Source organism: Orcinus orca, chromosome 20 (genome assembly GCF_937001465.1).
Source record: "Orcinus orca chromosome 20, mOrcOrc1.1, whole genome shotgun sequence".
NCBI lineage: Eukaryota > Metazoa > Chordata > Mammalia > Artiodactyla > Delphinidae > Orcinus > Orcinus orca.
Genome location: NC_064578.1, coordinates 31207930 through 31231381, shown reverse-complemented (window position 1 = coordinate 31231381; position 23452 = coordinate 31207930). Strand labels below are relative to the sequence as shown.

Sequence of the window (23452 nt, the reverse complement as noted above, 5' to 3'; positions counted from 1 at the left end):
ATTAGATGTTACTCTTCTGTTTGTACTTTTATAAAAGCACAAATATTGTATTGTATTATATTGGTAATGGTCTATTTACTTGTCTGTATCCCCCTTCAGAGGTCAGTTATTCATCATCCTAGTGCCTAGAAGTTGTTTATCAATAAATGTTTGTTGGAAAAGTAGATAGCAAAATTGCTTTCTTAATTAAACTTTTTACTTCTCCCCATATTTTCGGTAGGCTTCGGGTTATATAAATGTAGAAAATACTTTGCTTTAGCATAATCTACCATAATGTACAAAAATTCAAAGACTATACCATTTCTTTCCTAAATGGAATATTACTGCTCTGATACATCATAAACGTATTTCCAGAACAGTGTTCTAAAAAACATTTAACTATTTCTTAAGAATAAAACAAATGTACAAGCCTGTAGTACACAGTATAAATTCAGAATGTTTTATATTTTATGTTCACTGTTATCACAATAATTAAGAATATATGAACTAAAGTCATATGCTTCAGATAATTTACCTTCAGCATTCGATTGGGCAGTAGTTTTTTGTAGTACTGGGTTCTGAACTCTTGAAGTAATACATTCTGAATATTCAGGAAATTAATTCTAAGATACATATTTTTTCTACTTTTAATATCTCTGATATCAGGATGTGTCTCAGTCAGTGTCTGCCCGGTGGCTGTCAGGAAGTAGTTGTCATTGCCTGTGTGTACAAAAACTTAGTCATAGATTTTATATTGCCATCACTTCAGCTGGGCTATGTACATCGGTACTATACATGTTTAATTACTTAAAATGTCTCTAAAAAGATACACTATTATTCAGCTTCAAAAAAAAGTTGTTGATTATGCAGAGAGGCACAGAGACAGAGTAGCAGAGCATAAATTTAATATTAGTGGAGCAAATATTTGTTGTTGAAGAAATGACAGCAATTCTACATTTTCTTACAGAGCAACAGTCAGGTATTTATGGACCAAAAAGAGTACTTCATGGGAGAGGAAATTCTCAAATCGTTTGGAATAAGTCTAAGTCTAAAAATGTTCTTAGAAGTTATTTCACAGATTATAAAATAAAAATTCATAGTGGTATAATGTCATAGTTTATTTCTTCATGTTACATCAGCTAATAATGTACTTTGTATTTGATAACATACTGGATTTGGTAACCTCCATTGTAATTCTTCTTTTTTCCTCTTGGTAAATAATCATACGTCCATTAAAAAATATATAGGACGTTGCTTTTCTGACTATTGGGTTAGGTATACATAGATGTTCCCTTGTCTAGAGTCTATAGCTAAATATAAGGTATGTTCCAGAGAAGTGACTTAACCTACTTTATTATTATTATTATTTTGGTTAATGCTGTGTTCAGTTCAGAACATATAGTACTCTATCTGCTTTGTCTCACAATTATAAAATCTGGAAAAATAATTTCTTTTTTTCTGCATTTGTACCTTTTTTAAAATTACATGTTTGTTAAAGCATTTGTATACCATTGTGATTGATAAGTCCATTTCTAGGTAAAATTAATATAGATTTTGGTAGTTTTTCCTTCTCAGAATTTTTCAGAAGTATTTCTTCATTTAAATGGTGAACAGACGTTTTGTTTAGGATATTTATATTTTCTAAAACGGACCTCCCAAAATAGAAGTTCTGGAAAAGTTTCTTAGACCTCTGCTAATTTTTGAATAAACTAATATGTAGAGAAGCAAGTATCTCCATTTGTGGTTCTCTGTGTAAGACAGTGGGGGCAGAACCCTAAATTACCTTTGTTGAAAATGTTTGGAATGAGTCCAGCCTGGAACAAAATTAGCCAGCCATTTCATATTAGATTAGCAAGTAACCTATTAGATCCTTTCCACACATAAATTGTATGTATGTATATGAGGGGTGTGTGTGTATAAATGTTATCATTTTTTCTCTTGATATTATCGTAAGATTAATTTATTGCTTAGCTTAAGCTACTGTTTGTTTTTGCCTCAGCTTGATTATCAATACACTTTATTTGCACAGTTTAGTAGCCATAATAAGCAACGGGTTATTCCAAATGATTTAATGGTGGGCCTCTTAGGGATAGAGTAACGAATATAACTGTTAACAGAAGGGTGCTTGGTTTTGCTACACAGATGTCTAAATCAGTTGGCTGTCAGTAGGCTGATCTTCCATGGTAGATGAACAAGAGGACCATGGTGGCAATATATTGCAACATCCCCAACATAGCACATGTCTGTGTTGTCTGTCAGCTGACCAGATGGCTAACTTTTATCTCATTTAGGGCCAGCTTATCATGACCTCATACAGTTGCTCTTCTTGATGTAGTTCCACATATACCATATGAAATAGTAGCTTTATCTGCTCAAGAGGTCTAGAGCAAAAGATCACAGCATACTTGCTAATCTAAGAGGATTCTGATGTCAGTTATCTTAGCAAGACATAACATTAAAATGTAATACATATATATTTTATACATGCTAGAGCTGCTGGGGAGTGATGGCCATTTCATGGTATGGGAGAGAGTCTGACATTCCATTCTCAAGTTTACTTTACATTCTGTCATTATAACATGTGAACTTCAAAATGAAGTAATATACATCATTACTTTTAAATGCATATAGTCATGTCCCCGTACTAGAAATTTTTTCCTTGTAGGGAATATATATATATATAAATAAATAGATCTTTATTGGAGTATAATTGCTTTACAATACTGTGTTAGTTTATGTTGCACAACAAAGCGAATCAGCCATATGCATACACATGTCCCCACATCTCCTCCCTCTTGAGCCTCCCTCCCATCCTCCCTGTCCCAGCCCTGTCCCGGTCGTCATAAAGCACCGAGCCGATCTCCCTGTGCTCTGCTGCTGCTTCCCACCAGCCAACTATTCTACATTCGGTAGTGTATATATGTCGATTCCTTGTAAGGAATATTAATGAGCTATTTGCAATGAATTACTGTACCAAAACATACTGTACACTGAGATTTTATGTTTTTTAAATCATATGTAAACTTTGTTTGTAAAACTTCAATGAATATTCATTATCAAACTTTTTGTTCTTATTTCCTAGGATTCTGACACTTCCTGACATGTCGTTATCTAGAGCAATAATGAACATTGACCTGTTTCGGATTAGTTGATGACCTTTGGAAATGATCCATTAATATCTACTACAGAGAAGCTGAATATACTCCATTTGGAGTGAATAGCCCAGTTTGTTATTGAATTTTTCAAGATGACAGATCCAATGATGGACTTTTTTGATGATGCCAATCTGTTTGGTGAGACCTTAGAAGGTTTGTCAGACGATGCATTTGTACAACCAGGACCTGTTTCACTAGTTGATGAATTGAACTTGGGTGCAGAATTTGAACCTTTGCACATAGACTCACTGAACCATGTTCAAGGTACTCCAACACATCAGAAGATGACTGATTATGAACAGTTAAATCAGTTTGATTCAATGAAATTTCACCAAGTTAATCAGTCTTTTGGTAGCCCAGCTGAACATGTGTTATCTCCACACTCTCAGTTTAACTGTTCTCCGATCCACCCTCAGAACCAGCCCAATGGTTTGTTTCCAGATGTAGCAGATGGCAGTCCAATGTGGGGCCATCAGACAGCTACTAGCATTTCAAGTCAAAATGGGTCTCCTTTTCACCAACAAGGACATTCTCACTCTATGCATCAAACTAAAAGCTTTGTGGCACACCATGACTTTGCCTTATTTCAGGCCAATGAACAACAAACACAGTGCACTTCGCTACGCTCACAACAAAACAGAAATAATCTTAACCCAGGGCAAAATTCTCTTAGCCAGTCTAAAAATTTTATGGATGTTAATGTTTCTGGTCCACACAGAGTCAGTGTTAACCATCCACCACAAATTAATAATGCATCTACTTCACAGCAGTCCCTTTCGATGCAGCAATTTTCTCAAACGTCAAATCCTTCAGTACACTTCCTGAAGTGTAGCAATCATCAAGAAGGAAATTTTAATGGACCTTCTCCAAATATGACTTCTTGTTCTGTCAGTAATTCACAGCAGTTTTCTTCACATTATTCCTTTTCCAGTAATCATGTGTCACCAAATAGTCTTCTTCAGTCCTCTGCAGTTCTTGCACCTAATCATACAAATCAGACTTTATCTGATTTTACTGGGAGTAATTCCTTTTCACCTCATAGGGCAATCAAGCAAGAATCGACTCAGCATATGCTAAATCCCAATACATCGCTGCATTCAAATAACTTCCAAATGTTGCATTCATCACATCCTCAGGGTAATTACAGCAATTCAAAATTATCTCCTGTTCACATGAACTTCCCGGATCCTGTTGACTCAGGAACTCAAATGGGCCATTTCAATGATCATGTAGAAACTAATGGCTTTTCATCTTTAGAAGAGAATTTACTTCATCAAGTGGAATCTCAAACTGAGCCGTTCACAGGACTTGACCCAGAAGACCTCCTTCAGGAGGGTCTCCTTCCCCAATTTGATGAGTCAGCATTTGGACAAGATAATTCAAGTCATGTTTTAGATCATGACCTTGATCGGCAATTTACTTCACATCTCGTAACACGGCCTTCTGATATGGCTCAAACTCAGTTGCATACTCAGGCTCGGAGTTGGCATTCATCACTTTCTAATCATCAGCATTTACATGACAGAAATCGCCTATGTTTACAGCGACAGGTATGTAGCTCTAATTTTGGTGGTTTGGGGTGGGGTGAGTTTTTACTCATTGAGTTAATTTCATATGAGACATATTCAGAATTTCTCAAACTCAGTCATTCTGTCAGGTGAATGTATATTTTGATAAAGGTTTCTATTTTCAGTAGTCTCATATTTGAAAGTTTCATTCATTGATGTGCTCAAAGCAATAGACTTCTATATTTAGAAAATTATAAGGTATTAAGACGTCTGTTGTAACTTTCAATTATGATTGCCTTTAACAGAAAGATTTATTATCAAAAACAAAAACTTAACCATAATTAAAAGGAAAACAATAGATTGGGAACATTTTGTTGCAAATATAATGGGTGTAGAGTTAATATTCCTATAAAAAACTCATATAATTTGATAATATCTCAGTTGATAATTGGTTAAAACATAAAAGCTGAAATTCACAGAAATTGGAAGTCGAATTAGTAAACATAACGTTCAGAATAATATGCAACTTTAGTAATAACTCAGTTGCAGTGTGGTTTCATTTTTACCTACTAGAAAAAAAATTTGTTTTTGTTTAATAGACTTTATTTTTTTGTGAGCAATCTTTTTTTTTTATTCCATCTTTATTGGAGTATAATTGCTTTACAATGGTGTGCTAGTTTCTGCTTTATAACAAAGTGAATCAGTTATACATATACATATGTTCCCATATCTCTTCCACTTGCGTCTCCCTCCCTCCCATCCTCCCTATCCCACCCCTCTAGGTGGTCACAAAGCACCGAGCTGATCTCCCTGTGCTATACGGCTGCTTCCCACTAGCTATCTATTTTACGTTTGGTAGTGTATATATGTCCATGCCACTCTCTCGCTTTGTCACAGCTTACCCTTCCCCCTCCCCAGAAAAAATTTTTTAATTTTGATGCTTAACACTGGCAAATTTATGGCGAAATTGGAGCTTTTACATAGCTTTGTAATTGATACAGATATTTTGGAAAGCAATTTGGTGGCATGTTTGAGTATACAAATACTTTATTACAATAACCCAAACATAGCAAAAGTAATATACCCAAAGGTATTTATCTTGCTGTATCTATAAGTGAAAATTGGAAACAGCACAGTTTGTTATCATATCCGTATTAGATGGACTATTATAGGCATTAAAAAGACTTTGATAATATGTTAGTGATAGGGGAAAAGCATAATTCAAAATTAAGATCACAGTAAAGTGGTTAAGAGTACAGGCTTTGGTTCCAGACTACCGGGGTTAGAATCTTGGCTCATGTTACTTATTTGGTGCGTGACTTTTAGCTATTTAATAATTTCTGTGCATCTCATTTGCTTCATCTTTAAATAAGGAAAATAAAAGGGCTTTGATAAGGATGAAGAGAGTTGTAACATGTAAAAGTGCTTAAAACCATGCCTAGCATATAATAAGCACTTAATAAATGTTTTTATAAGTATAAATTTAATTTTTTAATTAAATTAAATTAAAATTATAATTTTTCATAGCAGTATGAAAATATACATATGAAAAATACTGAAAGGAAATAGATTATTTTAGGGTAGTGCAATTACACTTTCCTTTGTTTTTTATAGCTTTTGTCATGTGAATGTATTACTTTTAAAATTTTTTTAAATGTATTTAATGCAATATTTTTATCATTTTTCTGAAAGTTTGTTGTTAAATTAAAGATTTATAAAACGCTTCAGTACGTTGTTTACTTGTGAGATTTGGTGGACAATGAAGTATACCATGGTTCTTGAAACTAAGTATTTAGGAACCATTTTTGAAGTGTTTGAAAAAGATAAAATCTTTTTCTTTTCCTTTGGGAATCATGATATTTTCAGTACAGCTTTTGAATTGTCTTAGATAGATTTAAGATATTTAAAAGGGACTTGTAAACTCTCCTCCTCCCCTTCTTTTTGTGGCCTGAATATAATAATATTATGATTTTGCTCCCTCTGCTGGAAGAGGATCAAGCATCTTAGTTAGAAGGACCCTGGGGAAAAACCTCTACTGATTGAACCTAGGGTCATCTATCTACTTTTTATGTAGATATCTGTCTACCTTGACTAATTAATTTGTCCAGCATATAATTGAAGTTATGAAATCTGAAATTTATTAACTTCTTTTCTTAATTGTATTTTTCTGAGGATTTTTTTTTTAATTCATGTTTTCCTAAACATGTTCTACGAGCTTTAAAAAGAAGTACAGGTTCCCTTTTATAGATTTGGAATGAATGGAGGATAATTATAAATATCTAAAGTAGTCCCTAATACTAATATCTAGATATTAGTACTAAACTTAATACTAATATTTAGGTATCAGTACTTAATACCATCTGAGAGAAACTTTTTTCAGACCCATCAGCAGCAGCCTTTAATAAATCATCTTATCTACACTGATACATTCATAAGGTTTTATTTAAATCTACTCACCTTTTTGTTTCAGAGTTTGTTTTACTAACTTCTTATTCTTTTTGTTACATGTTTAAAAACTGATAAAGGGCAGCTGACTTTGAATACTTATCTGACTTATTGAAAGTCTGTTCTCAAGTTTCCTATTATTTCTTAGTGTTAAGACTTAGAGTTGGACATTTTTCATTGTCGGGGTGAAGAATAGAGATGGATTGGTAGAGAAGGTAGGAGATTGATTATGATTAATATGGATTGCATATAGGTGTTATATGTACAGAATTATGTCAGATATCCTAAATATGTGAAATTTAAATTATTTAATATTTATAATTTATGACAAACTGTGGCAGAGCATATAAGTCTTTTATCTGTGTAATTTTTGGCATTTTCTGAATAGTTATGGTTACGACGTAGACAGAATGTTACACTATTACAGTTTTCCCCAGGTTCTATGAAAAGAATTTTTTTCCTAGGTTTTTTTTTTTTTTTTTAACTCTCTTAAACGTAGTAATTTCATTTCAGACTAAATTAGCATTGTTAAATATGTGTATAGAATAAAGTGGTATAATTTTTGGTTTATCAAAATTTTAAAAAAGGACACATATTGTTATAGCCAAAATAAGATATTTATTAATCTACTGTTTGAAAACTCACGGATGGCTCTCTATTTAGAATTTTAGAAAGCTTCACTGAGAATATTGGATATGTAAAGAATATTTCTAAGCCTTGCTTTTTATTATTCCCCAACTGAGGTAGGGTGTTTGTGGATATAATTTCAAATGTCTTAGAGTCTGTGTCAATCATTAAAAACAGTGAATATTGCTGAGAACATTTCTTATATAATTGACTCTAGAATTTTACCATTTAAAAAAGAGAAGAGAAAAAAGGTGAGAAGCAACAGCAAGTGTTTCTAAATGTAAATACTCACAAACCATAATAGAGAAAATACTAGCTTATTTTCATCTCTAACTTTCATAGCAAAGGAATTTTGAGAGAATAATACTATCAACTTTTCATTACTCTTTTATGACATACTGCTATTTTGTAACACAAAATCTTTCATTTTTGTCTTCTTATTTGTAAAGTGGAAACACTCTATGGAGCAGTGTGCGATCTCTCAATATTTGTAAATTAAATTTACTGTAAAAGTTCTACAGCAGTGAAAGATATGTGGGATAGCTAAAATAGCAATCAACACAGGAGATAGAATTTTATGATGTATATAATTGTACATAATTCCTTGTTGGCTTTTGTATTCTGATGAATTTATTACTTTATTTAATACCTTGAATTTTTATTTTTTTTCCCCTGAAGGTAGGGAAACATATTATTTATGAGTTTAAAAAAAAGAAACTTAGAGAAAGGTTAGAACAGCCAATGTAAGGCACATTTTAAAATATTGGATTTTTGGGAATTCCCTGGCAGTCCATTGGTTAGGACTCCTCGCTTTCACTGCAGGGGGCACGGGTTCAGTCCCTGGTCAGGGAACTGAGATCCCACAAGCCACTCGGTGCGGCCAGATAAATAAATAATAAAATACTGGATTTTTTTCTGATGAAAAATTTAATACATAATCATTATTTTAAAATTGGACCACATAGAGAACAGATGAAAAATGAGTTACTTGTAATATCACTATATCCCTGTTGACATTTTGTTGTATAAGTTTTCAGTGAGACCTGTTGTCTGTCTCTTCCCTGTCCTCCACCTACATATTTTTGCATTTTTAAGAAACAAGGTTGAGATCACATAGTTTACGCTGTTTGGCAAATTGCTTTTTTAACCTTCCAATTAATATGTTGCAGACATTTTTCATGTCATAAAATATTTTTCTGAAAATGAATTTGAATGGCTAAAAGTTTGCCATATTGTAAGGTTGCTAAATACCTTATAACAGTAAAGTTATTATTGAGATCTGGAAAAATCTGAATCAAGGTAATTAAAATATGTTTATATTTTTGTTGTGTTTATTACCATAATAGTTCAATTTAAAGTAGGTACAGAGTAGTAAGCAAAAATTAGGATAACTAGCACTATGATAGAGCACTATGTTTGTGCCACTGTTGTAAATACTTAACATATATTATTAACACATTGATCTTTCACAACAGTCCTTTTATTTGGAGTCAGTTATTTCCTTCAGTTTCCACAGGAGGAAACTGAGGTACAGAAAAGTTAAGTAATATACCGCAAGTTACACAGCCAATGTAGAGACAACCAGTGGCCAGACTGGATTCAAATCAGATTTGACTCCATTATATATGGTCTTAACTACTTTCACTTACTTCAAAGTATATTATTAATGCAGTGTAATGTATAACAATAATATACTAAATGATTTCTCGCTTCTCACCTCACCCTCCACCCCTTTAAAAATCTACCTTACTGATGAGGCAGAAACTTGCTTTAGAATCTTTAAGTGGAGAAGACCATTCATCTCATGTTTTCTGGCAGATAGTTTGTTCATTATCAGAGGGAAAAACAACCCCAAAACAACAAAGAACAAAAGTAAAGTGAAATAACTGTTGCTTGCAAAAGTGTTTTGACATTTTTAAAATAAGATTGTGTTTAAGATGATAACAAATGCCCTAAAAGTAAACCTGATAATTATCTTCAGATGTTTGAAGGACTTTAGAGGTCAGAATTGGGTCTACTAAGTGGAAGTCACAGAAAAACAGATTAGTATAAGGAAGTTTGAAGTAAAGCTCTTTCACTGAAAGTAGGGAGATGGAATGGCTCAGATGTGTCACAGAAGGAATTCCTGCAGTGGATGGAAAATGGACTAAATTGGTAGGTTCTTTTCAACTCTTAAGATTCTATGGTTGTTAATTTTGGGTTTCTTTGTAAGATATATCATTCATATTGCCTGTTTAGCTCCTGAGTGGCAATTACAAATAAGGAAGAAAGGTAAGGAAATGTGACAAGTTCTCTGCTATCCAGGAACATCAGGGAATTATTTATCATAGATGGGTAAATTTTCCAGATAGTTGAAATGTATTCTATTAAGCATCAAAATCTTTAATTATATGGCTCCCTGCCCCCCCACCCCCTGCAAGGGTGATGGTGATGGTGGTAGAATGATCAGTTAGGAAAAGATGAAAAGAAATCTTAGATTTTTATAGGGAGGTCTTGTATGTTCAAATTTGTTATGGTTATTGTTACACCTCCAGGAATCACCCTCACTTAAGTAAGAATTTACTGGAACACATAAGATATTTGAAAGTTATCTTAATCAGAAGCACAGCTGATTTTGCCTGTGAGTGAAATTGTTATAAAAAAAAAAAGGAGGAAAACCTCTCTAAAACTAAATGTAAACCTAAAGCAAGGAACTTGCTATACTTTGCTCATACCCATTGAATTCAGAGGATCCCAAGCTCTTTGCTAGTTTTTTTGGTTTTTTGGTTTTGGGTTTTGGGTTTTTTTTTTTTAATAGTCATAACTTTTCCACATCAAAAAATCAACAGATAACGAATAATTTAAAAACTTGTCACTCCGCTTATGCCCTAGACAAAAAGAAGAGAAAAAACTACCTAAGTAATATTTAGATTGTTTCATTGAATAATTTAAATTTTTATAAAGTAACATCCCTCTGTTTATCAGAATTTGTTTAAATCTTTATGCATTTGGCAAGGTATTGCTTATAAGAAGTTTCAAAATTCTTTGCTGTCAAAACCAAAACACAAAATAGAAATTCTATGCAGGAATTTCCCTTTTAGTTGCTTTTTTTCAGTTATAGTGGACTAGTTTTTGACATTTCTGTCAAATCTTCTAGATTAAAATGTTCTGTTTGGACTGGGAATTTCTGGAATATTAGCTAGTTCTAAAATATGATCTTAATTATTAAACTGTGTACTATATTGTAGAAGGATTGATCTCTGCATTGAGTAACAGAAACTCTAGTTGTTAACAGTAGCTTTAAGGCTGTTGACTTCTGACATGCATACTTAAGGGTGAGAGGTGAACAGGAAGTGAATTCCAGGGGTGGGGAAGAGGCAGCAGTCGGTGAGAAATAGTGCAGTGTGTGAAGCGCATGAGATTCAAGCCAAACTTCAAAGTAGGTCTAACAAAGTTTTGTTGTATTTAAGTCTTTTTTTTTTTTCACCCTTGCTATTTTTTTAAGTTGAAGTATGGTTGATGTATATAAGTTACAGGTGTATATTGTATTTAATTTTATTGATGAGGTGCACTCCCAAATACCTTAGGACCACTCAGTCCTTTACTTATCATTATTAATATCTGAAATTGAAAAAAAATGTGTTAGGGGCTACTGAGCCATCAAACTTTATTCCTATTATGATAATATGAATACACAGTTGTTTTGGAGTACTTAAATATGGGAGATCAGGTTTGTTTGGGTAATTGGACTGAAATGATTTTAAATTAAGGAAATATTTTAACACAATATGGTATGGGTAATATATGGAAAGAGATAGAAAGTGCATAGTTACTGAAAACTGCAGTCTAAGCTTTAGGAAGCTTAGACTGCAGTTTTCAGTTAAATAAAATCTGATAATTTATTCGGGTCAACTATGCAAATAACTTGCACATTTATTATGCAAGTAATACCTTACAAATTATGAAAGGGCAATCTTTTTTTTGTATTGAAGTTTTGTATTATTTACAATGTTTTATTAGTTTCAGGTGTACAACATAGTGATTCAATATTTTTATGGATTATATTCCATTTAAAGCTATTACAAGATAATAATGGCTAAGAACCAATCTCTAAGCAAAGTTTTTCCTTACATGAATATATGTTTGTATACCTGAAAATAGTACAAGTTTACATTGAACATTTCATGGAATCATAGAATTTTAGAGCTGGATAATATTTTACTCTATCCTCATACAAAAAGCAAACACAGTGTTAGGTCATTTTGCTTGCTGTCATATAACTGCTTAACATTCCTTTTTATAGTTTTTAAGGGTGTTCAGAAGCGAGAATGATACCACACTATGGTGAGGCACTTACAATTAATGTGTTGTAAGATACAGTTACAACTGGTTGTCTCCAAATTGAGAAATATCTTTGAGTTGCTGGGTTTTGTGTTTTTTTTTTCCATGTATACCTTTCAACGTATCTTCAGTTTATAACTATCCTTTTAGTGTTAAAAAGTGCACCCTTATTGTATCTGTCAAATGTAGATATAAACTGTAGATGTGTGAATGAATGAATTTTATATAACCTCTGTGTTTTGGAAAGTTGCATTTTTGCTGCTTTTATTTGTTTGGTATTTATTAGATGTCTACCAGGTGTAAGAGATTATGCTGGGCACTGAAGTTACAAAAATGAATCAGATATGGTCCTTTGCCTTTGAAGAACTCAAATTGAAAGTTAAGTCATACTTTCCCATTGATCTATATTATAATTTCAGAGGGGTTCTCTTGTCATTTGTGATTCAGTTTCAGTTGATAGAGGTTTCTAGCACTTTCCCTTAGCTTTCCAAGTACGTGATTTGGAATGAGTGATAATTACAAACAATTAATTTCTTTGACCCATCCAATTTAAAGAAGGTATCCCTCTAAGTTTCTAGATTAGCCCTTTGTTTCATGACATTTTGGCAGTCTGTACTTACTTGATCCTTCATATATATTTTATATACATATTATAATATGTGTACATATAATATATAACTGTCTAAGGTCCAGTGGCTCTTGTAAATGGCAGAGTCAAGAAAGAAGGCCCTTTTCTTTTGAGCTTCTAATCTACTTAAATTTATTACAAACTATTACAAAAGTTTTTTAAAAAAAAACCAACAAAACAACAACAAAAAAACCCCTGTGCTATGTGAGTCAACTTTGAGCACTACTTTTTTGTCAAAAGAGAAATAACTAGTTACTGAGAGATATACTTAAACGATTATATTGCTAAATAAATTTCTCAGGATTTTTTTCCTTTAAATTTCTCAAATGAAAGTAAGACTTTTAGAAGTAATTTTTAAAAACTAATATGGTAAACATTGAGAGTCTAATTAGAGATAGAAATAATAAAACAAGTTGCATAGTATTTTTAAGTGGTTTTACTTACATTATTTGAATTTTTTAGTAATAATCTGGGGTATATATAAGTTGGTATTATTTCTTAGAGTTTACAGATCAAGTATTTGAGGTGTCAAGAGGGAAAGTGACCTGTCTAAAACCGGACAGCTACTAATGGTTTAGCAGAAACTTAACTCTAAATTCACTGTGTTTTCTACCGTATCAACTCATAAGACCATAAGCAACAAACATATTCACTGAGCACCTTCTACTTATATATCAGGTACTGTGCTGGGTACTGACATTACAAATACAGAGAGACTTACTTCTAAGGCTAGGCCTGCAAATCTGTATTTTTCTTATTTTACAAGAAAAAAGGTGACTTCAAGTCAGTTTAAGCAATATTAGAAATATCAATATTATGAATTTCTTCAAACTGTTTATATTGAAAGCATTATTTGCTTTTCCTAACTTTTTATTTTGAAAAAGTTTAAACTTAGAGGAAAGTTGAAAGAATAATACAGTGGACATCTATATACCATTCACATAGACTCACTGTTAATTTTTTGCCACATTTGCTTTCTCACTCTTTTTATTTTAAATAAAAGTTACTTTTACTAAGTGATAAAACATCAATAACAGAAAATCGTATAATCAAATTCAGATTTCTTAAATTATCCTAATAATTTTTATAGATGTTTGTTTTAAAATCCAGAATCCAATCAAAGGTCAGGCATTGCATTTAGTTGTTATGTCTCTTTAATATTCTTTAACCTAATACAGGCTTTTCATGCCTTTTTGTTGTTCTTTCCTGACGTCACCATTGTTTTAAAAGTCCAGACCTGTTGTCTGTATTTGTCTAGTTGTTTGGTCATAATTCAAATTAAACATTTCTTGGTGAGGGTGCCACATAGATGATTTTTGTATACTTCTATTGGGTTACATTAGGAGACATGATTTTAATTTGTCCCATTATTGGTGATGCTAAGTTTTATCACTTAGTAAAAGTACCTTCATCCCTTTGTAATTAATAGGTGGGATTTTTCTATAAAGAGTTGGACCCATGGATTTAAAAAAAACATTGAATATGTTATAATCCATTGCCATTATTATTATTTTTTAATATTTTGCCAGTGGGAATCTTTGCAAGCCAACTCTTGCCCTTCTAACATGTCCTCATTAGTCTCTAAGTACTTCTACTTTCTGGTGTAAGAAGATGTATTTAATTTCCTTGCCTCAGACCTGGAATCAGCCATTTCTTTAAGGAGCTCATTTGCTTTATTTATCCTGTGTAATGCCACAGGATCTGAGTACTGTTGTGTAATTTCTTAGCTGTGTTTTTGTGTTGGAAGCTTGTGATTCCAGAAATTTTGGATTCAATTTCAGAAGTACTTTGTCACCATCTATGATTTCGTGTGGTGCTGTGCTATGTATGAAATAAGAAGTGGTCCTTGCTTGGTATTTGATTTAGGTTAAACTCATATTGAACAGAGGGATTTAAGTTTTCTTAAAAGTTGGATACAAAATTTTGAGAACGTACTCTGTGCTAAGCACTGATGTAGTTGTAGTTCTAAGACAGCTTTGTCTATAAGACACTCGTTTATGAATTCAGTAAACATTTTGAACACCTGTCATATGTAAGACAATATATGAGGCATTCTGCTTTTCTTGTAACTCATGAGGGAGATAAGACCCATATTACAAATATGCATGAACCTCCAGTATTATATGTTTAGACGTAATATATAAATGATCTAAAATGATGGTGAATACTAAAGTTTTACCTAGCTTTGTAAGATATTTACATGTGTTTCTCCTTTGAGAATTGATAATATTTCAAGTTTATCAATGAAAGCGATTTAGTTTAAGCATCTGTTGACTGCCTAGTATGTGAAGAGATATAATTGACAGCTACAAAAGTGAAACATGTCCACTGAACGTATTTAGAAAAAATTTAGCACAAACAAGAAAAGTCACCCCTCATCTCATGAACTAGAAATAATCACTTTTTATATTTTGGGGCTATATGCTTTTAGTCTTACACTCTATAACCATTTACCTATTTGTTTTCTATATCAAATTTTCAGCTTAATTTAGGTATAATTGACATATAATAAACTGAACATGTTTAAAGTATGCGATTTGATAAATTTTGACATGTATATACCTGGGAAACCATCGTCACAATCAAGATAATTAACATATTCATCACCCCAAAAAGTTCCCTATTGTTCCTTTGTAATCCTTTCTTTCATCCTCCACTCCCCCCGCCACCAAGGCAACCACTGATCTGATTTCTGTCAGTGTAGATTAGTTGGCATTTTCTAGAATGTTGTATAATGGAATAATATGGTTTGTACTCTTTTTTAATCTGGCTTCTTTTACTCAGCATAACTATTTTGAGATTCATCCAGTAGTTGCAGGTATAATATTTCATTCCTTTCAGTTGCTAAGTAGTATTCCATTATATGGATACACCACAATTTGTTTATCCATTCACTTGTTGGTGGATATTGTTTCTGGTTTGGGGTTACTGTGAATAAAGATGCTATGAACATTTGTGTACAGTCTTTGCAAGTAAATACTTTTATTACCACTGGGGAAATAATTTAAGCCATTCTAAGGAGTGCGTAGTGGTGTCTTATTGTGATTTTAATTTGCATTGCCTTAATCATTCATGATGTTGAATATCTTTTCATGTGCTTACTGCCATCCACATATCTTCTTTGGTGAAGTTTCTGTCCAAATTGTTTGCCCATTTAAAAAATTGGGTTATTTTTTATTATTGAGTTGTAGTATTCTAGCTGTCAGATACATGTTTTGCAAATCTTTTCTACCAGTCTGTGGCTTCCCTTTTCTTTCTTTTTTTTTTTTTTTTGCGGTACGCGGGCCTCTCACTGTTGTGGCCTCTCCCGTTGCGGAGCACAGGCTCCGGACGCGCAGGCTCAGCGGCCATGGTTCACAGGCCCAGCCGCTCCACGGCATGTGGGATCCTCCCAGACCGGGGCACGAACCCATGTCCCCTGCATCGGCAGGCGGACTCTCAACCACTGCGCCACCAGGGAAGCCCCTCCCTTTTCTTAATAGTATATGTTGAAGTGGAAAAGTTTTTAATTTTGAACAACTCCTATTCATTACTTTTCTTTTATAGACTGTGCTTGTTTAATATTTAAGAAATCTGTGCCTACCCTACAGTCATCAAGGTTTTTTCTTATGTTTTCATGTAGAAGTTCTCTGTTTTCCTTAAATGTTTGTAGAATTCAATACTGAAGCCATCTGGGCCCGAACTTTTATTTTTGGGAATGTTTTTAATTACACATCTAATTTCTTTAATAAACATATGTCTCTTAGGTTATATGTATGAATGAGCTTTTGGTAGTTTTTGCCTTTCAGAATTTTTAAATTTCATCTAAGTTGTCAAATTTTTTGGCATAATGTTTTTATTTTTATCCTTTCAATGTACAGTTAATAGAGTACATTTATGACATTGATAATTAATGTCTTTTCTCTTCCTTCCTGATTAGTGTAGCTAGAGGTTTATCCGTTTTATGGAGTTTCATTGATTTTCTCTTATTTTCTGCTTTAGATTTCACTGATTTCTCATATTTTTATTATTTGTTTTGCTTACTGTGGGTTTAATTTACTTTTTTTAAACTGAAAAATTGAAGTCATTCATTGAACTCTTCCTTTCTGATATAGATGTTTGATGCTATACACTTGCCATTAAGTGTTGTCTTAGGTGCATTTCATTTTTATTCGGTTTCAAAAACTTTTGAATTCCCCCCTTTGATTTCTTATTTGACTGGTGAGTTATTTAGAAATGTTTATTTAATTTATAAATATTTGAATCTTTTTCCAGATACCTTTTTGGTATTGATTTCTAATTTAACTCCATTGTGATCAGAGAACAAATTTTTATGTTTTGAATTTGTTTACATTTATTTAGGTTTGTTCTGTAGCTTATGTTCATGGCTTTACATATATTCTTTGCTCTGATATCTGCTTTATTTGGTATTAATATAGTCGCTTCTGTTTTCTGTTTGTGTTAACATGGAATATCTTTTACCATCCTTTTACTTTTAACCCGTTTGTTTTTATATTTAAAGTGGCTTTCTTATAGGCAACATACAATTGATTCTTCTCTTCTTTATCCAACTTAACAATCTGTTTTATAATCGAGGTGATTAAACTATTTACATTTAATGTGATTAATTTTATTGATATGTTTAAACCTACTATCTTGCTATTAATTTTATATTTGTCCCGAGTATTCTTTATTCCTCTTTCCCTTATTTTCTGCCTATTTTTGGATTAACAGAGTAATTTTTATGATTTCATTTGTGTCGGTCATGGTCCAGTGGGATGACAGAAACTATACATTAATATGAGCGGGGAGATTTTAATTAATAATTATTAACTGAAACAGGATTGGTCTAATGTGAGACTGACTACTAAGGCATAAAGAAGATTTCAAAGAGTACAGGGACTTCTCTGGTGGTCCAGTGGTTAAGACTCCTGCTTCCAGTGCAGGGGGTGTGGGTTCAATCCCTGGTTGGGAGCTAAGATCCGACATGCTTCATGCCCAAAAAAACAAAACATAAAACAGGAGCAATATTGTAACAAATTCAATAAAGACTTTAAAAATGGTCCACATCAAAAAAATCTTTTAAAAAAAAGTACAAAAAAGAGCAGATAAATGGGGCAGCCACAATCTCTAGGATGGACACAAAGTACTCAAGGAAGGAAAAAATCTTGGACATGCACCTCTCACCAGGGCTGCAGTCCAGACTTCATTAGAGGGGGCATAGCCATGGAGCACCGCATGTTAGAGAAATTTGCTGCAGTGTCATGTTAGTGAGTCTCATTGGGCATCTGCTTTGTGAGGTACTGGCGGGGTGGGGGCGGACGGTGCCCATAGACTGATGTTATGACTCAAAACTTCCCTTGAAGCTGCCTAAGAAGGTGTCATATGAAGTTAACCATGGGGTGATTTTGTGTCCTGCTGGCTGCTGTATTCTTCTGTAGCCTGCTGAAGAGAACCCACCGGAACCAGGATTTGAAACGCCTTCATGTTCCAGTAATCTTCCAGCGCCCCCTACTAACAAAGCTTGACGTTATGCCACTGGCAAAGGAAAAATGTGTACAGGTTTCAACTCCATTATTGCAGGAGCAGACAATGAAGTATGGATTTAGACCTGAGAGGTGGAAAATTGACATCTGGCACACAAAGTAAGCCTTTGTTGAGCTACTATTTAGTACTTTTTGACATATTATTTTAGTGGTTGCTTTAATATTAACAGTATACATCTTTAACTTATCACAGTTTACCTTCAATTGTAATATACCTCTTCATATATATTATATGAATGATATCACAGTGTATTTCCATTTACCCCATCCTGGACTTTGTGCTTTTGTTGTTGTATATTGTACTTCTATATAGAAGTTATAAACTCCACACTAAATTTCTATTAATTTTCCTTTAAGTAGTCAATTATCTTTGAATAAGCTTTTAAGAATAAGCAAAAATATATTTTATATTTAACCACATATATACCATTTCCAGTGTTCTTTTTCTTTTTAATATTTATTTAAGCTGTGCTGGGTCTTAGTTGCAGCATGTGGGATCTTTAGTTGTGGCACTTGGGCTTCCTAGCTGTGGCATGTGAACTCTTAGTTGCGGCATGCATTCGGGATCTAGTTCCCCTACCAGGGATCAAACCCGGGCCCCCTGCATTGGGAGCACGGAACCTTACCCACTGGACCACCAGGGAAGTCCCTCCAGTGTTCTTCATTTCTTCATGTAGATGCCAATTTCTATCTGATATCATTTTCTCTGCTTGAAAAACTTTCCTTTAACATTTCTTGTAGTGCAGGTCTGATGGTCATGAATTCTTTCAACTTTTATATGTCTAAAAGGTGTTGGGACTTCTCTGGTGGCGCAGTGGTTGAGAGTCCACCTGCCAGTGCAGGGGACATGGGTTCGATCCCTGGTCGGGGAAGATCCCACATGCCGCTGAGCAACGAAGCCCGTGCGCCACAACTGCTGAGCCTGCGCTGTAGAGCCCATGCACCACAACTGCTGAGCCTGAGCTCTAGAGCCTGCGAGCCACAACTACTGAGCCCTCATGCCACGACTACTGAGGCCTGTGTGCCTAGAGCCCGTGCTCTGCAGCAGGAGAAGGCATGGCAATAAGAAGCACACGCACCACAACGAAGAGTAGCCCCCACTCGCTGCAACTAGGGAGAGCCTGTGCACAGCAATGAAGACCCAACACAGCCGTAAATAGACAAACAAACAAATAAATAAATAAAGTAAAAGGTCTTCATTTCCCTTTTATTTATTTATTTATTTATTTATTATTTTTTTGCCGTACGCAGGCCTCTCACTGTTGTGGTCTCTCCCGTTGCGGAGCACAGGCTCTGGATGCGCAGGCTCAGCGGCCATGGCTCATGGGCCCAGCTGCTCCGCGGCATGTGGGATCTTCCCAGACCGGGGCACGAACCCGCGTCCCCTGCATCGGCAGGCGGACTCTCAACCACTGTGCCACCAGGGAAGCCCTCCCTTTTATTTTTGAAAGATATTTTTGCTGGATATAGAATTCTAGGTTGCCAGTGGTTTTTATGTTTATTTTTGTACTTTAAGTATGTTGCTCTGCTGTTTTCTGTTTTGCCTTGTTTCTGATGTGAAGACTTCTGTAATTCTTATCTTTGTTCCTCTGCATGTAATGTATATTTGTTCCCTGGTAACTTTTATGCATTTTCTCTCTTCTAATGTTTTTAAGCAATTTGATTCTGATACTTGTTGATGTGGTTTTCTTCATGTTCCTTGTGCGTGAGTTTTGTTGAGCTTTTTGGATCTGTGCTTATAGTTTTTGTCAAACATGGAAATTTTTCCTTGAAATATTTTTGTTGTTCTCCGTTACAAGTAGATTAGGCTGCTTGAAGTTGTTCCACAGCTCACTCATGCTGTGTGTGTGTGTTTGTGTTTTCTTTTTTAGCCTTTTCCCTGTCTTTGGTTTTGGATTTTATTGTTGTTCTGTGTTTGGATAGATTTTATTAATATATATTCACTACTCTTTTCTTCTGCTGTGTAATCTGTTAACTCCAGCCAATGTATTTTTTAAATCTCATTTTCATTAATTTTATGTCTTCCATGTCTCTACTTAACATGCTTAATCTTTCCTCTAATTTACTGAACATTTGGAATATAATTATACTAGCTATGTTACTTATCCTTGTCTACTAAATCTATCATCTGTGTCATTTCTGAGCCTGCTTCTATTGATTTATTTCTCTCCTTAATGTAGGTTGTATTTTCCTGCCTCTTTGCATGCCTGATAATTTTTGAATAGGTGCCAGACATGGTGAATTTTACCCTGATGAGTGCTGGAAAGTTTTACATTTTTGTAAATATTCTTGAGTTTTGTTCTGGGATACAGTAAATACAGTAAGTTACTTGGAAATTGGTTTATCCTTACAAGATCTGTTTCCAAGCTTTGTTCGGATGGACAATATTTAGGACTAATTTTCCCCCACTACTGACAAAATAGCCTTGTGAGTTCTCTGTCCAATTCCTTGTGAAATGCAAGATTTTCCAGTCTGGCTGATGGAAAGATGGACTATTCCTGGCCTTAGTGTATGATCTCAGTTGCTTTCACGTGGTTTGTTCTGGGCCTTGGGCAGTTTCTTCACAAAGTAGTAGTATTGATCAGTACTTATCTAAAGCCTTGAGAGGAGACCTACTGAAGATTTCTGGAGGTCTTTCCCTGTGAAGCTGTCTCCTCTGCAGAACTTTCCCCTGCAAACTAGTCTTTCTGGCTCCCCTGAACCTCCAGCTCTGTCTCCTCAACACAGGTTGTGAGATTCTACCTGACTTCCTGATATCACTGTTGTTCTGCAGCTTGGAAGCATCCTCCTTATTCTCCAAATAAGATAATAGCCTTAGCTCAATTGTTTCCCTTCTCTCAGAGATTACTGTCATGGGTTGACTGATGTACAGTGTCTAAAAATTATTGTTTTATATATTGTGCTTGGTTTTTTGGTTGTTTTAAGCATGAGGGTAAATCCAGTTCCTATTATTCCATCTTGGACTTAAGTGGAAGGCTTAAAACACCATTTAATGACTGTATAATAATGTATAATGTAGAAATACTATGGTTTATATAGCCAGTTTATTTTTCTTAGATAGTATGATGAATATTTTTGTAGATAAATTATTGTGTGTACCTGTGATTATACAGAGTCCTAGAAAATCAAGGTAAATGTACAAACTTTCTGTTGAAAATTAGTACAATTATGAATAATAATAAAAATACAAATAGCCAAAAAATATTGAGCAGTTATACTTAAGTTCATAGCTTTACATATATTTTTTTCATTTAATCTTCAGAACAACTCTGTGAGGTAGATCTTATCATCTATTCTTTTTTACAGATAACTGGCTTGAAGCATAGGATAGTTACATAGCTTGCTCAGGGTCATACAGATGGTGTTGGATACTTTTTATATGTCATCACATTTTATCCTCATAGTAATCTTATAATGTTAATTGTGGCACCTTAATTTATAAATGAAAAAAACAAACTCAAGGTACCACAGTTTATAAGTCACAGACCTAAAACTCGAACACAGATTTGAGAAAACTAGATATTGAGAAAAGATAAAGAGGGAATTCGCTGTTAGTCCAGTGGTTAGGACTCCGAGCTCTCACAGCTGAGGGTCCAGGTTCAATCCCTGGTCAGGGAACTAAGGTCCCACAAGTAATTAGTACTGTTTTTTTTTAAATCAGATAATCCGATTTCCAAAGTGTTGCTGTATTTTATTTTGTAAAAATGCTGTTTTTGTAAAAATAAACAAAAGGAACCTAATGAAACTTAAAAGCTTTTGCACAACAAAGGAAACCATAAACAAAACGAAAAGACAACCCTCAGAATGGGAGAAAATATTTGCAAACGAAGCAACTGACAAAGGATTAATCTCCAACATATACAAGCAGCTCATGCAGCTCAATATCAAAAAAACTAACAACCCAATCCAAAACTGGGCAGAAGACCTAAATAGACATTTCTCCAAAGAAGACATACAGATGGCCAATAAACACATGAAAGAATGCTCAACATCACTAATCAGTACAGAAATGCAACTCAAAACTACAATGAGGTATCACCTCACACCGGTCCAAATGGCCATCATCAAAAAATCTACAAACGATAAGTACTGGAGAGGGTTTGGAGAAAAGGGAACCCCTCTGCACTGTTGGTGGGAATGTAAATTGATACAGCCACTATGGAGAACAGTATGGAGGTTCCTTAAAAAACGAAAACTAGAATTACCATATGACCCAGCAGTCCCACTACTGACCATATACCCTGAAAAAACCAGAATTCCAAAAGAGTCATGTACCACAATGTTCACTGCAGCACTGTTAACAATAGCCAGGACATGGAAGCAACCTAAATGCTCATCGATAGATGAATGGATAAAGAAGTTGTGGCACATATATACAAAGGAGTATTACTCAGCCATAAAAAGAAATGAAATTGAGTTATTTGTAGTGAGGTGGATGGACCTAGAGTCTGTCCTACAGAGTGAAGTAAGTCAGAAAGAGAAAAACAAATACCGTATGCTAACACATGTATATGGAATCTAAATTAAAAACAAAAATGGTTCTGAAGAACCTAGGGGCAGGACAGAAATAAAGATGCAGACATAGAGAATGGACTTGAGGACACTGGGAGGGGGAAGGATAAGCTGGGATGAAGTGAGAGAGTGGCATTGACATATATACACTACCAATCATAAAATAGATAGCTAGTGGGAAGCAGCCGCATAGCACAGAGAGATCAGCTCGGTGCTTTGTGTGTGTGGTGGGATAGGGAGGGTGGGAGGGAGACACAAGAGGGAGGGGATATGGGGATATATGTATACGTATAGCTGATTAACTTTGTTATACAGAAGAAAGTAACACAACGTTGTAAAGCAATTATACTCCAATAAAGATGTTAAAAAAAATGCTGTTTTTGACTTTCTTTATAACTTATGCTTTCAGCACTTTTTTTTCTTTAAAGAATCAATTTTATTTATTTATTTATGTTTGGTTGCATTGGGTCTTCGTTGCTGTGCATGGGCTTTCTCTAGTTGCGTTGAGTGGGGGCTACTCTTTGTTGCGGTGCGCGGGCTTCTCATTGCAGTGGCTTCTCTTGTTGTGGACCAGGGCTCTAGGCGCACGGGCTTCAGTAGTTGTGGCACGCGGGCTCGGTAGTTGTGGCTCATGGGCTCTAGAGTGCAGGCTCAGTAGTTGTGGCGCATGGGCTTAGTTGCTCCATCAGCACTTTCTTAATGTTACTCATGTGGCTGTATCTCTTACTGAATTGAGCCATAATTACTAGAAAG

The 23452-nt window shown here is 34.4% G+C and overlaps 1 protein-coding gene across 17 annotated transcripts in view; it reads left to right on the top strand.

Moving 5' to 3' along the window:
• CHD9 (chromodomain helicase DNA binding protein 9) overlaps window positions 1-23452 on the top strand; it is a 244238-nt gene that overhangs the window by 76389 nt on the left and 144397 nt on the right. For 16 of the 17 annotated variants that reach the window (XM_049703938.1, XM_033418941.2, XM_033418942.2 and 13 more), the window contains one exon: window positions 3062-4684. In XM_049703938.1, coding sequence (XP_049559895.1) covers window positions 3227-4684 — 1458 coding nt within the window. In that variant the 5' untranslated portion in view covers window positions 3062-3226. Of the gene's footprint in view, window positions 1-3056; window positions 4685-23452 lie in introns of those variants that run through there. The other variant, XM_049703937.1, reaches the window with a different exon arrangement.